At 45.7% G+C, this 14,705-nt stretch overlaps 6 protein-coding genes across 6 annotated transcripts; 4 read left to right on the top strand and 2 right to left on the bottom strand.

The window, feature by feature from the left end:
• Window positions 1-243: 243 nt before the first annotated feature.
• N7537_007222 (putative MFS transporter) lies at window positions 244-1,837 on the top strand (the record flags this gene model as incomplete). The annotated part of the gene is made up of 2 exons (XM_056898279.1): window positions 244-1,752; window positions 1,811-1,837. The coding sequence occupies 2 exons, from the start codon at window positions 244-246 to the stop codon at window positions 1,835-1,837; spliced, it is 1,536 nt and encodes a 511-aa protein (XP_056754064.1).
• An 848-nt stretch (window positions 1,838-2,685) lies between these two features.
• N7537_007221 (NAD-dependent epimerase/dehydratase family protein) lies at window positions 2,686-4,178 on the bottom strand (the record flags this gene model as incomplete). Its single annotated transcript, XM_056898278.1, has 8 exons — window positions 2,686-2,851; window positions 2,906-3,183; window positions 3,248-3,351; window positions 3,418-3,490; window positions 3,553-3,669; window positions 3,733-3,845; window positions 3,904-4,085; window positions 4,138-4,178. The coding sequence occupies 8 exons, from the start codon at window positions 4,176-4,178 to the stop codon at window positions 2,686-2,688; spliced, it is 1,074 nt and encodes a 357-aa protein (XP_056754063.1).
• A 632-nt stretch (window positions 4,179-4,810) lies between these two features.
• N7537_007220 (uncharacterized protein) lies at window positions 4,811-5,609 on the top strand (the record flags this gene model as incomplete). Its single annotated transcript, XM_056898277.1, has 3 exons — window positions 4,811-5,054; window positions 5,110-5,392; window positions 5,444-5,609. The coding sequence occupies 3 exons, from the start codon at window positions 4,811-4,813 to the stop codon at window positions 5,607-5,609; spliced, it is 693 nt and encodes a 230-aa protein (XP_056754062.1).
• Window positions 5,610-6,372: 763 nt separating this feature from the next.
• On the top strand, window positions 6,373-6,903 carry N7537_007219 (uncharacterized protein; the record flags this gene model as incomplete). Its single annotated transcript, XM_056898276.1, has 1 exon — window positions 6,373-6,903. The coding sequence occupies one exon, from the start codon at window positions 6,373-6,375 to the stop codon at window positions 6,901-6,903; it is 531 nt and encodes a 176-aa protein (XP_056754061.1).
• Window positions 6,904-7,819: 916 nt separating this feature from the next.
• On the top strand, window positions 7,820-9,378 carry N7537_007218 (uncharacterized protein; the record flags this gene model as incomplete). The annotated part of the gene is made up of 3 exons (XM_056898275.1): window positions 7,820-8,823; window positions 8,885-9,045; window positions 9,113-9,378. 3 exons carry the CDS (start codon window positions 7,820-7,822, stop codon window positions 9,376-9,378), a joined length of 1,431 nt encoding a protein of 476 aa, XP_056754060.1.
• N7537_007217 (lysophospholipase 1) lies at window positions 9,375-12,345 on the bottom strand (the record flags this gene model as incomplete). The annotated part of the gene is made up of 4 exons (XM_056898274.1): window positions 9,375-9,406; window positions 10,360-11,489; window positions 11,565-12,231; window positions 12,294-12,345. 4 exons carry the CDS (start codon window positions 12,343-12,345, stop codon window positions 9,375-9,377), a joined length of 1,881 nt encoding a protein of 626 aa, XP_056754059.1.
• Between the last annotated feature and the right edge of the window lie 2,360 nt (window positions 12,346-14,705).

The following is a 14,705-nucleotide window of genomic DNA, read 5'->3' as shown; positions in this document are numbered from 1 at the left end:
GGTGGAGTCGGGAGTAAGATAACTCTAGCGCGGGTAGAGCGGAGACATCGCTACATCGCTATCTCTCCGCTCAAAAGTCCTCGGGTAGTTATATTGTGCGGGGACGGCACTTATCTTAGTGGAGTACACCCTAAAGATAACGGGAAAATGTCTTAAAAGGCTTTGAGGGGTATCTGATTCCCTATATGGGGACCATTTCCATCTTCTTGTTTACTATTTACTATTACTCATAGGATCGCCAACATGGAGATCGACAAGAAAGCACCCGTGGACGATATCATCAACGAGAAAGATGTGCAAATTGGCACTATAACAGATCTCGATGAAGGAGAGGTTTTCCTCCGCCAAAATGGATTCAATCAAGCGGCTATCCAAGCACTTCTGGATGACCAGCCACGCAACAAGGCGTTGGTCCGGAAAGTAGATCTTATTTTGTTGCCTTTACTTTCCGGGACATATATGCTTCAATATATTGACAAATCAGCACTCGCCTACTCTGCGGTGTTCGACCTTCTTTCTTCCACGCATATGTCAAGCGACCAATACAGCTGGCTTGCTAGTATCTTTTATTTCGCATATCTCGTCGCTGAATACCCATGGAATATCCTTGCACAGAAAACGAAGCTTGCCAAAGTTGTCTCTGGAAACGTTATTGCCTGGGGAGCGATGCTCATGATTACTGCCGCCTGCTCCTCCTTTACCGGAATGGCTATCTGCCGCTTCCTTCTGGGAGTTTTTGAAGCTCCTATCACACCTTGTTTCATGCTGATGATCGGAATGTGGTACACACGCGCCCAGCAACCTTTCCGTGCTGGTGTCTTCTACAGCTGCAACGGACTGGGGGCTATGGTGGGTGGCATTCTCACCTACGGAATTGGACAGATAGACACCATTGCCGTATGGAGAGCTATCTATCTTATTCTGGGCGGCATTACCCTTGTCTGGGGAGTTGTGATGCTTCTCTTCCTCCCGGATGACGTTATATCATCCAAGCGTTTCACCCTGGACGAAAAGGCCCTTCTCATTGGCCGCGGTCGACTCGGTCAGACCGGTATCATCAATCACCAGATCAAATGGTATCAGATCCGCGAAGCTTTGATAGATCCACAAGTTTGGATCTTGTTTTTGTTCACTCTTCTGAACGAAGTTGTAAACGGTGGGATCGCCAGCTTCGGCAAACTAATTATCAAGGGGTTGACCGATGACTCGGCCACTGCTATCGCTTTGGGTATTCCTTTTGGGGGATTCCAGATCTTCTATCTTCTAGGAGGAACATATCTCGCATCGCGAATCAAAAATTTCCGAACTGTCGTTATGTTCGTTTACTTGATGCCAACTATACTTGGTGCCAGCCTCCTTTGGAAGTTGGACCATAAGACGTACAAGGTCGGCGTTTTGTTTGGCTATTATATCATTGGCGCCTATGTCTGCTCTTTGGTACTGGCTATACAGATGCCGGCGACAAACCTTGGTGGTTATACGAAACGTACAACCAGTGTTGCCTTGGTGTTTATCGCATACTGTGCCGGCAATATCATTGGGCCCCACGCGTTTCTTGCAAAGGAAGCGCCCATATACCAGACTGGAGTCAAGCTCATCCTGGCATGCTCGTCTGCGCAAGCAGCTTTGGCTGTTTTGCTGCGCTTTATGCTGGCTCGCAGAAACAAGCAGCGAGATGCCGCTGCCGCTGCTGTGGGACAGATAGAGTCATCTGCTGATCAGAGTGCTGGGGAAGATCTGACCGATTTCGAGGTTAGTGACCGTCGTTTTCCTTTCTGTGGTTTGGTCGGCTTTACTAACCAGTTGACAGAACCCAAACTTCCGATACGTTTTTTGAAATATAACTTTCAGATTATTGTTTCTAATTATACGCTTTTATCGTGCTATAAATACTTCCATTTTAATTATCCTAGGCTGTTTCGTAGGAATCGCAGCACGACGCAGAGCCTTTGTCTTTCGTGTATGGAGATATAAGTGCTTCAGAGACTAATATGATATGATGGGAATATTTGTCATCTCCAAGACCATAAAGGATTCGGATGAAAAAAATCCGAGAGAGATACTTCACCACACTAACTCGGATAAACACTACCATATGAAACAACGAAAGGAAACAAGCTATCTCGATTAAAATAGAGCGACTATATAGGTTTGGCTATTATGGAATGACTACGTGTATTGATAATCGTGGTGGTGTAGAGCATGGATGATGAGGAGGTCGGCTGAGGAGATGGGCGTATAAAGACCTCCATTGTTGCTCTCCGCTGAATTTCTCTACAGCAATCGAGGGTCAGGTGCTCCATTCAACTCGCTACTCCAAGAGCTTCTAGAGATTTTCAGACAACTCAGGAATACCAACGACTCAAGTCAAAGCTATATCGATTTGTTAAAACCTTCTCTTACCAACGCAATCGATGTGTTGGTACATGAAGTCTCCACTGCAGGACTTAGAATGATGATAATCTGTTGCTCTCCTCCTACGTCAACTCCACTGGCAGGATGCCAGTGTCGTATGCCCAATACAACTTGTCAATGCATCCACAGCGGCTGCATTGAAATATGGCTGTCCAGAACGCTGGCCCTTGGCCCGAGCCCACCCGGCCGCCACCTCTGGATGACTCGTTCCGTGAAAGTAGTCATGTAAAGATGTCTTGCTCATAGTGTTCAAGTGGGAACTTTTCCGAGTCAAGTCCTTGCAGCGAATTCAAACAAGGAATCAATGAGACTGCTCTTCGCCTTTCCATGCTCTACTACAGCTTGGATCTCGTCATCGATGTTTTGGAGAAATCGTTCCTTGTTCCACATCGGTCTCCACCCGATCCTATGCGGAATCTCAGCAATGATGTTGTCGCTACATTCCGAATCAGATAAAGATGCCTCAACATGGAATGGGTGCAACACCTACCCCGAATTCCACAAGGGTCGCACAAATGGCACTGGAATGCCTAGGGAGCTTGCGGCAGCCTCATCATTGAGATAAATCTTTGTCTTTGAATCTGTTATCAGATCACGAGCCTTTAGCTGTATAGCTAAGTGGTCCAGGACTTCTCCTAAATGGAGATAATGGGCCAGTGCGAAGTAATATCCTTCTCTACCAGTTGGAAGCGGCTCTCCCTGGAGGATGTTCTCGATAATCCGTCCGTAGAGGGTGGTCAAATCAGAAATGTGCACGCTTGAGACTTTCTGTAATATTTATTAGCCAATCGCATGGACAACCCGAGAGCCTCCGGAGAAGCCCATCTCCTACCGTGTCTTCGGGGAATTTATAAACGGCCCGACCCGAGATGCTGGCCTGGACATAGACGGGCAGTACTACGGACAGCTTATTCCATTCACCGCTTCCCTTCCCATCTAACAAGGATTGTCAGCGTTGGCCTTTTCTGGGGGTAATGTTATTGTTTGACCTGTGGCACTCACAAACTAGCGAAGGTACAACAACAAAACAGTCTACTCCTCGTGTTTCGGCATGCTCGATAACAGCCACGTCTGTCTGTTTGGTGTGAGAACCAACGTTATAAGGATATTATCCATGTAAGCAGACCATATCCTTACCTTTCGGAGAGGGGAGGAGTCGGCCAATTTCTTCTCAGTATCGAACACGGCATCTGTGTCTTTAAACGGTCCTGCTGGCCAACCGGTATTTTCAAAGAATGCACCTAATCCCGAAGTCTATCCCCAGGGAATTCGATTCATTCATTGGTCATATAAACAACAAGATTATATGGTACTTACGTGGATGAAATATGTTTTTTCCCCACTCACCTCACTCTGTTTGCTCAAGGCGGTGATCAAGTGCAGCGCTAGAGTTGGATTTATAGAGCTTGCCGTGTGAATAACGATGCTAACTGGGGAGCTGTTGGTGAATTCTTCTCGGGCATGAAGACAGTTGGAGAAGGTTCATACTGTTATGGGATAGCACGCTTTTGACCACAGTATCTTCGTCCGTCAGATCCAACTGAATAACACGGACGCCCAAATTCGATAAGGAATCAAGTTGATCTTCGGATCTAACCGCAGCAATAAGCCGATCCACATCAATTGATGGGGTCTTTCTTGCCAGAAAGTCTGCGACTATGGAACCTCCTCTATACAAGAAAGGTCAGATTTGTATAGGTACACCCGTAAGATAAACCTTACATGTAGCCGGCGGCACCGGTGATCAAAATATTTGAGCGCATAGTTGTGTGGTGATTGATGAAAACTAATGTTAACAAGATATTTCCTGAGTATATAAACTATCACTATCTACAGTCCAATATATAGAAGGCCATTTGGTCTTTAAATTATACCTAAAATATATAATGACTCTGGTAAATGCGGAGGATTCCAACCCGATTATTCACGTCATTATTCGCCGAGCCATAAGCACTTACGATGCCCAGATGAGCCAGAATGATTACCAAGCCTCGGGGGTTCGGGGAGATTTATCATCTGCAATTTGTCATCGACGTTGATTGGTCGTTACACTATACACCACAAACTACCTGCATATGATGCAAACACAATCAATTCGCTCGGACACAAGGTCAGCCCCAAAGGGGATCATGATAAAGTTCAAGCAAACAAGGTAAACACGCGGATTGATCGTTACACTATACACCACCACAAACTACCTGCATATAATGCAAACACAACCAATTCGCTCGGACACAAGGTCAGCCCCAAAGGGGATCATGATAAAGTTCAAGCAAACAAGGTAAACACACGGATTGATAATACGCAACTGCTGTTTGATTATTGAAGCCAATATAATAAGACTTAAGTCTTCCTCAATATTGGTTTTATTTTATCAATTTATACAAACTCAAGTATGGCCAACGCATCTCCAGTTATTCTCATTCTTGGATCCGGTCCCAATATCGGGCAGCACGTGGCTCGGGCCTTTGCTGGGAAGGGCTACAAAGTTGCCCTGGCGTCTCGAAGCCTTAAGGAAGAAGATAGCAATGAGGACCAAGTCTACATTTCTGCCGACCTATCGGATCCTCATTCTGTGAAGGACATCTTTTCGAAAGTTAAAGCTTCCCTTGGTCTGCCCAGTGTTGTTGTTTACAATGGTAAGCATGTTCCTCATAGAAGCTATTTACTGAAAACCCGCTGACATCCTGGAAGCTGCTGCGACAACTTCAAACAATCCAGAAAACCCACTCTCTCTTCCATTGGCTGACTTCAACCGGGACTTCCAAATAAACACGACCAGTGCGTTTGTCGCTGCACAACAGGCGGCTTTAAGCTTCGAGCAACTCCCTGACTATAGGTCTAAGACATTTATCTACACTGGTAATATACTCAACTCGACCCCTATTGCAAGCCTTCTAGATCTTGGTGTGGGTAAATCCGCAACGGCCCATATCATCCGCTCCGCTGCTGCCGCGTACTCTAATCGAGGCTTCAAGTAAGTGTTTTCTTTTTCGGTTATAACGGTTTCGAAACTGACGCAAGGCAGATTCTATTATGCAGATGAGCGAAAGGCCGATGGAGCTCCTGCATATTCTGAGCTTAATGGAGAGGCACACGGGAGATTTTACGCCGAGCTTGCTGAGCACAAGTTTCAGGGTCCTTGGCAGCAGACCTTTGTCAAGGACATAGGATACAAGCACTTCTCAGCTTGATGCTTGTCCTTGAAATAGAGAATGATTTTTTTGAGCTTGCGTACTTGTAAACAATTGGACTCTGTTTTTGTGTTCTTGTGTTTTCGTCAAATGTTTTCTGTTTTGATAACTTATGGAATAACAAGTATTCAGAGCAAGTCCGCTCGAACTCACTTTCACCACTCCACATGTTGTCTTCCGATTTGTTCTCGGAATCGCTTTTTGCGTAATTAGTTATGTGCCTATTATAGCCGAACATATCCCGATCAAGCCTTTGCTAGAGCGGATGTGGACTAGTGGATGAAAATCCGGCCCCAGGGGGCCGACACCATGGCAGTTCCCGTTTAGCGCAGTACTGTATCCCCTATATTTCCATCAACTGCATCCCAACAACGCAAATAATTACAGGATTTTATACTCGATGGCGATGAGAGGGTTTATTACTAGGCTTTCGCCTGCATATCTACCTTCCGCTCGCCTATTTCTTTCTGTACACTCCAATCCACGCGCTGTTTCGTTCCAAAGCAGATTATGCCTCCCCGATTTCCCTTTGCCTTCAACATCACGACGAAGCTTTCATTCATCTCCTACTCAGAGGAATGAATGGATTTCATCGGAAGCCATACTGTATGAGCTTAAAGATCGAAGAATCGAAAAATGGGGCTGGGTTTTCTACCGGACCACATATAAAGACGACGAAGCCTGGGATATCTTTAAGCAAAAGGTCAATATCTCAGTGCGCTCAATCATCAACCTTGACCCCCGATTAGAAATCAATGAAGCCATGTTCGACAAACTCGAATTTATCTTCATCGAAGACAAGGCAAAGTTCGATGGAGCTTCCAAGGAGGAACTACGGACCCACTTCCAAGAATGGGTGGCTGATAGCTTCTCGGCTGAGAACCCACGCGCTGATCGGATGCTTCTATATGACAATGAGCCCGTTGCAAGATACCGATTCTTCTTCGAAATTGACGAGGATGCATTGCGCAGCTGTAGTTCTACTAAAAGTTCAGGCAATGCCAACTTTGTCGATGGCTTTTCGTTGAGTGAAGACCACCCTGGTAATCTTAACCTTGCCGCACAAAAGAATCTTGAACAGTCGCAGAATCAAGTGGAGGTTATTGAAGGCTGTTCGGATGTTGACTGGATGAGAATGGACATGTCATTTTTCATGGACCCTCATTTTTACGCAGGCATGAGCATGTCGGTAAAGGATATGTGGCCTTTCTTTTACGAGCGCCCTCCTGCTATTGTATCGAACAGCAAGCTGATGCTTTTGATGCAATTTCAGTATTCGGCTCGTAGGCGGTGAGTCATGCCTACAAGGTGGCGATTGTGTGTGGGAGCTGTGTAGGAGCATAGAAGAAAATTGCAATCTAGTATATGCACATATTAGATCACCTGTACTAAGTCTCTATGACAAGACCCCCACAGCCATTCGACCACATTCTGTCCCCCAACAGAGAGAGAATTCTTGTTTCCACGGAGAATCGGAAAACCTCGATGCTGAAAATCAATAAGGTGCAGACGGCACGCTTGCCCAGGTGATTACCTTGTATTGGGTAATGTCTGCATATGATTAATCGTCCCCGTTGCCATAGACAGAGAACGGAACCAGCATAAAGTCATGATCAATAAGTGAGGGAAAAAAAAAACATACTGATCCTCTCAATGTAGATATCAAATGGAAAAGGATGCACAGCCATCAAGATGATTTATTTCTGTCACTTTTCAATCCTTAATCCGTCCAGTGACTGAGAAGCGCAATGTTGAAGGGTGAATGGAAAAAGCCCACTGATTCGAGACCGGGGAAATGAACCCGCACGAACCCCTCTTCGGGCATTTTCCTGCATAGAATCTGTACGAGTGGTTTTACGTATTGGAACGAAGGGACGGTGTGTAATTAATAGCCAGTTCCACTTTGCAGATTGGTTACCCCCATGTACTCATGTACTCACATACTCGAATATAAGCAGCCCCCGATCAAATTGTTCTCAAAAACCTTTCGCAAAATTCAAATGATTCCTGCTGTCGAATAATGTTAGATACATTGGAAATATCGACCTATCATGTAGGAGTTTCCTGCTTCTGCAAATAGAAACAGGTACTTACAATGACTAGGACGCAGTGGAAAAACTGAATTCCACCCAGTCGGGATACAAAGTGCTGGAGGAAAGAAAGCGTCTTGGTCAAAAGCCGGCTAGCAGCGCCGTGGAACAGATGAGAAAATGGATATGCCGTATTGGATACGATGTCGGTTGACTCCAGAACCTATTCCATCCCTTTTTCGTCGAGTTTGTCTAGCTGACTTTGCCCCGCAGATCAACGACCTAAATCGTCTAAATGTCGTTCATGTTGCGGGGACAAAGGGAAAAGGCACAACGTGTGCCTTTGTCAATTCTATCCTTCAGAACTACCAAAAATCGGTTGGGGTTCCCCGTAAAATTGGACTCTATACCTCCCCTCATCTGGAGATGGTTAGGGAGAGAATTCGAATTAACTCCATTCCGATTTCAGAGGAGCAATTTACCAAGTACTTTTTTGAAGTCTGGGATGCCCTCGAATCGAGTGCAGTTAGAGAAGGTATTGATCCGGCTTGTAAACCCTCCTACTTCAGATTCCTCACCCTCATGGCATTTCATATCTTCATGAGAGAAGGTGTTGATGCGGCTGTCTTTGAAGTCGGAGTGGGAGGTGAGCTAGACTCAACAAATGTCATTCCACAGCCATCAGTGACTGGTATCACGACCCTCGGGATTGACCATGTGGCTGCTCTCGGCGATACGATCGACAAGATAGCCTGGCATAAGGCGGGAATCTTCAAGACTGGCTCACCCGCCTTTACCGTTCCTCAAGTGCCTGACGCTATGGAGGTCCTACACCAGAGAGCGAAAGAAAAGGAAGTCAACCTCGTTACCATTGCAATTCATCCTGCTCTTTTTGATATTGCCCTCAACCCAGCGGAAGATTTTCAAAGGACAAATGCCTCTCTCGCTATTAGACTTTCCCTTTCCTTGTTGGACAAACTCAAAGTTCCAGTAGACTTTGGCCTTGAAAGGCTCCCTGAACAATTTATCCAAGGTCTCGAGAACATAGTTTGGAGAGGAAGATGTGATACTATTACAACCGAAAAACAAATTTGGCATCTTGATGGTGCACATACAGAAGACAGCCTAAAATTAGCGACCTCATGGTTTGCGCGCGTCTCAAGACCACAGTCAGTCCAGTCAAGGTATGAACTCTCTCGCCATTTCCTCATTCTAACAGGCCTCGTCTGACACTTATCGGACTAGTGACACACCAAGGGTGCTCATATTCAACCAGCAGTCTAAAAGAGATGCTGAGATGCTTCTTCGGACCGTGCATAGTGAGGCATACAACAATTGCAACTTGAATTTTCAGTATGCGCTGTTCTGTACGAATGTAACCTATAAAGACAACGCCTACAAAGCCGGTAAGATGCACCCAACGCACTGGGTCAGCTCTCAAGAAAGAATACTAAAACAGAATATTATTTACAGACTTTGTCAACCGGAATGTCGATCCAAAGGAACTCAAAAGCCTGAGCTTACAAAGGTGCTTGGCCGAGCTTTGGCATCAATTGGATCCAATCACAGAGATAGCAGCACTGGAATCTATCGAAGAAGCCATAGAATATGCAAAAAATATTGCCTGTAATGTGGATAAGACAATGATTTTCGTTACTGGGAGCTTTCATCTTGTCGGGGGTGCACTTTCAGTCTTGGAAGGGGAGGGTTTCGCCCTCCAAAAGTCCACAGCTTGTTAGGTTGGTATAAGGTTGATAGATGGCTTCACTGTAGCACTTAGGAAATTACAAAGCAAAGTGACTACGTCCTCAGAAATAAAAACTCGATATTATAGTATTTTCAACCGCATTTACTATGTGTTTTGGAGTGGGCGACTCGTATGTGAAATACGTTAGTTAACTGGTCTCTAGTATTATCCAATACCACCCCCCGGAATAAGTCTGTCAATGTAGAATCCAATGTAATATCCTTGTTTTATGCTAGCCGATCACTGTATTTTATAGTAGTTATCAATTACATGCTCATATGGATGGTATATGCAATGCAATACGACCCGCTCGCAAGAGTTAGTATATTCTTGGCGGAACCACATTGACAGACTTCTTGGGCTGAGGTAGAAAGGATACGATCCTAACAGAATCTTATCTAGTAGCATGCCTTGCTAAGGCCTTACCTCCTACGATAAGCTAGCAGGAAGCGACAGTATTATCCTAAGAAACAATGCCTTCTCGCTAGTTCCTAGATAGAACTTGCCAACTCCATGGGACTAATTGAATTACAGTCCCATTACCCTAGTATTATGAAAAGAGTCCTACACACCCACCCACAATGCGGGTTTAGGATAGCACCAAATGGTCTTGAATGATAAAAGAGACTGGTGTTCGAAAAAAAGAACCAAAAAATACAACAGTCTTTGTATGCGAGTGATCACCTAGCGCCGACGGTTCTAGCATGGGCGGCTCGCCGCTCTATCCAAGGCACTTAGGGCGAATATATTCACCGTATAGCAGCAGAAGGTACATTTCCTATCACAACTCAAAAAAGGCTACCCGTACCCTTCTCTTCCCCTCCATTTTCACCTCTCCAGTCTCAATTTATCACTCTAACCTTGCTTTATCACGTCGGATCTTCAATCGACATTTAGAGCGAAGTCATCCACAATGTAACCAAAATAGATGTGTAGCACCAAATGAGAGAAAAATTGAGCAGTCCTGCCTGACTAGTCAAATTGACTTGCTCTAGAATCAGCTTCGGCTCGTAAGCAGAGGGTACACGGCTATCGGTTGTTCCATTCCAACAGTAGCGTTCAAAGCATTTACTGCAAGCAGCTGGCGTGCTGGTGTTTGTGCGCCCTAGCGATCTGGACAACACAGCACAACCCACACAAGTCGACCACTCTGAATCTCGGGTTCCATTGCCCATAGTTGCAACGTTATACCCGTTTAGAATCAATGCATCGCGCTGGGTATCATTGTGGCTCATCTTGAATGTCGAGATATTGGAATTTATGACGTAGGGTGAGTTAGGGATATACACAACGAGTGGTGAGTTTGACTGAGTGCCGGTGAGATTGGAGGTATCACAGCCGAAGAAGGTTGGACGGTTATTGAGACCAAGGTTCAAAAATGTGTTTCGGTCTGGGATGGCGGGAAACCCGGTGCCGTTGTTTATTCTACCCTCGAGGCTGCGCTCGTAGGTCGCGACGAGAGAGGTGCCGTCGGGCCAGTTGTTGGTATCGGCAGAGGAGTCGATGGCGAAAACGACGTCCAATTTTCTCTCTGGTTGAATCATGGGATGGAGAGGGATGTTTTGTAAGTCTTCGCCCCCATCGACGATGGCGAGATAAGGATCTTTGGTGAGGGTCGTCCCAGTAGATGCATGGTAGAAGGGGTTGGTGTAATTAGCAATGTCAAATGCTTCCTCGTCAAAACTGCCAAGAACCTCGCGGATCATCTTCTTTGCTGTATTGCCGAGATCAGTGGAGTTGAGGTTGAGCAAGAACTGATTAAAGAGGCTGGATGAAGTTCCCATAATGAAGCTGGCGCTGTCGTACCCTCGGATACATTTTTCATGCGGTGGCACGACACCCTTCTCAAAGGTGGAGCCTAAATACTGCAAGGGAGCGAATCCAAAGACGGTAGGATCGAAAGAGCCAAACTCCCATGGGTTGAATTCATAGATCGTTGAGTTGCCTCCGACGACTTTCTCTCCGGGGTTGCGGCCGTCTGCGATAAGGATTGGCATGGGCATCTCGGCTTGTCGAAAGCTTTCCGTAGCTGCGATTGAGCTCCAAGTGTAATTGATACCTCCCTCTGAGGCATGGATGAGCTGGTATGACAGCATACGGCCCCTATAGTAGTACAGTGCCAATTGTTAGCCAGATGCATTATGGTGGGTTGGAGGTGGGTTCGGGGTGGTATCTCACCAGAGATCTGTCAAGCTGGTCGGAAAACCAGCATTTCCTTTTGCGCTAACAGCTGATGAGAGCTGCTCGTAGTATTTCACTGCAGAAGACAGGAGAGCGCCGCCATCATCTGGACCTTCCAAAATGGAGTTGGAGAACTGCCATGGAGTACCGAGGGTATTGGTCTGCAAAGAAGAGACAGAGGTGAAGTTGTTCATATAGAGCGAGCCCAGTAACCAACCGCCGCCACTGAGACCAGCCAGGTATGTGGAAGATTGAAGCAAGCCACCAAGCTGACCTGATGCTGTAGAGTTTTCAGTGCGACTATCAAAGGCCTTCAAAGCACCAGCACCGTTCATCAAAGCGCGATATCCTCCGCCAGAAACAGCAATGCCAATGTTGGGCAGATTCGCGGGTTTGTTCGCGTGATCATTGAGATACGCGACTGTGTCAAAATCGCTTATACGAACGTGACCGAACCAGTCCTTCATAGCTTGATGGGTCGTCTTCTGTCGTAGCTTAAGCCAATCCTGCTCATCTGAGGACAGATTGGCAGCACTGCGCACATGCGGCCGCGGGGATGGGCAATTGACTTCGACTGGAGCATAGCCATCTGGGGCGTTGGGGAGGGCTCGACCGACTAGCTCCGACATATCTGGGTTGACAGTCAGCTTGGGATTGGCAGGCTCTATTTTTAAACAGCAGAATGTTAGAGATGACGAACACTTTTATGGGAAGAGGAAATCTCACGGGATGCATAGGCAGCGGCAGCTACCCAGTTCAAGAAAATAATGAGTCGCATGTTAAAATGCTAGCCAAATGACAAAATTGATTGGTTTGGGCTTTGGGCTTACACGGCTTTGGTACTGCATGTAACCCCGGCTGGTGAACGATTTATAGAACTCCTCTTGCCCCTTAAAGGTACTAGGCTCCAGCCGTTTGTTCAGGCTTTGGTCTCAAAATGATACCGCTATTAAACGCAATATCCACCCAAATCACTTTAGCGTTTAGTGTAATTCCTGTTCCAATTTCTTGTATGTGCTTGAATCCTCAGACTTGTAGATGGCAGCCGGCTACGATTAACTACATTCATCGCATTTGGAAGTTGCCTTAGACTACGTACCGCTGTTTATCGTCGAATGGAAGTATTGAATTGTTCTATACCTCTCGGAGACAGACAGGCCAGAGATTTTATCTTACCAAGCACGAGAAGTTCCAAGTGCGGAATTCCAAAAAAGATATTGATAATAGTGAGTGGAGGAGCTGGATGAAACAAAAAGAGCTTGGCAGAGCTATGCCGGTCCTCAATCTGGATCAAAAATATGAAGAACCGAGTAATTGCCGATATGGTTCAACCCTCAAGGGGTGGCTGATGCTGGCCGAAAACTGAAACTCGTGGTATTGGACTAGAGCAAATCGTAAGATAGGGCGTATTTCTATGCAATCTATTCGCAGTTTGGAGTGAGAGGTGGTTAGTAGCTTGACATGAGACAATGTTGCATTTAGACATTATGATGATGGGGCCTTATATCGTCATAGATATGAGGATTGAAACCTCGTCAATTAAAACCAGGATAATCCTGCGTTCCCGCACTCCTCAGAGCGGATATATAGAACAATCGAGAACTCAATGCTAACTCACCAGAGAGTTAATTATCTCCAAAAGTTCATGATATTCATAGTTCCGAAGGCCGGGTAAGCTTGGTTCCTGTGTATGGCGGGTGCTGTTCTTTTTAGCTGATAATTCGAGCTTCAATACACGAAATCTTTCCTACTTCTTCAGCAACTGTTCGGAGTTGATACTGCCCAGGTAGCGGTAGCCCACATCTACATAAAAGAAGCGGGTCCATTCAGGCCAATCGGTGGGGCCTACTTCATTAACTACCCAGTAGCCATACGCATTGAGCAATATGTCAGCCTAGAGGTACCACACACCCGAATTAGGGTTTTGCACCGAGCCCTACGCCCTACACAGGGAATTTTTATTCAGCTACGTTCCATTGGATGAGAAATATCTCGAAACGTAGATGTCGACCTAGGTAGGAAATTTACTAGTGCTCACTCGAATGAGATAAGTCGTGGCACATTGGACCCCAGAGACCAGCATAACCTCAATGTATCTTAAACATCTCGATATGTAAGTACCGTTAGATCGATCCAAAGGGGTTCCGGACACGTACTTCGACAAAATTGGCATCGAGAATCTAGAACCCTGAAAAGGTCTCTTTGCCATTGACAGAATGAAAAGAGCAAATCATTGCAAGTCATTGAAAATCAAGTATGGTTCCCACTCAGCACTATCACTAGCAGATCTCAATTAAATGATTCTTGTCGAACATTGTAGCCTAGTTTCTTCTGCCGCCACCGTGCTAGATAGGCAACAACCAATTCAATTGTGTGCGGACATATTCTTCTAAAGCCTCTCCGATATTGCTCGTCGGGTAAAGCCGTTTTTATCTATCTTTTGGTGCGCAAGATCCACAATTCAGCTCCTTGATTTTATATGTTCCTCCATCTGAAGATAGATAAATAGTTCCAGGTAACCCGTATGTTATCTTCACAACGCAACGACTCTTTCATATATCGAACACCAGAGTCCTCCGTTTTTGAAATATCACATCAAAGACATCAACATGTTTACTTGGTTTGGTCTCCTTGTGTTGAGATATGCGGAGGTCATAAAGGCATGTGTGGTATTGTGGCGCTTAGTTGTAGGAGGAAAGAGAGAGAGAGCTAGCCTACTACTACTATGGAGCATGTGACACTGAGAGTTCAAACACTTTGATAAGAGCCCCAAGGAACTGAATGCGAGCCCAAACCCCCGAAGCATGGAAATGTAGTAGCTGACCAGTCCCGAAGCACACCTTCCACAGGTCGTTTTGGTGCCAAGAAAGAAGTTAGTATCCAGCCCATGCGCAATATTGATTTTTGAACGATTCCAAAGATCATCACTCTCTTTAGGGTGTTCAAGGATCCGCAGAAATGAATCTTCGTGGTGTAAGTTTCTCATAACGCGACGCGTTTCATCGAGCTCAAGTATCATGCGGATGATATTTCTAACAAAGCTGCGCCGGTCTTCTCTGCTTTGAATTTTACGGGTGCTGTTGCTAGACGACATATGCCTTGCTTGCTATCTCTACCTACTTACCACATAGGTATAAA

Source organism: Penicillium hordei, assembly GCF_028827395.1.
Source record: "Penicillium hordei strain IBT 12815 chromosome Unknown utg000003l_segment0_segment0, whole genome shotgun sequence".
Lineage (NCBI taxonomy): Eukaryota > Fungi > Ascomycota > Eurotiomycetes > Eurotiales > Aspergillaceae > Penicillium > Penicillium hordei.
Note: the sequence above shows the minus strand (reverse complement) of the source record. Positions and strands in the feature narration are given on the sequence as shown.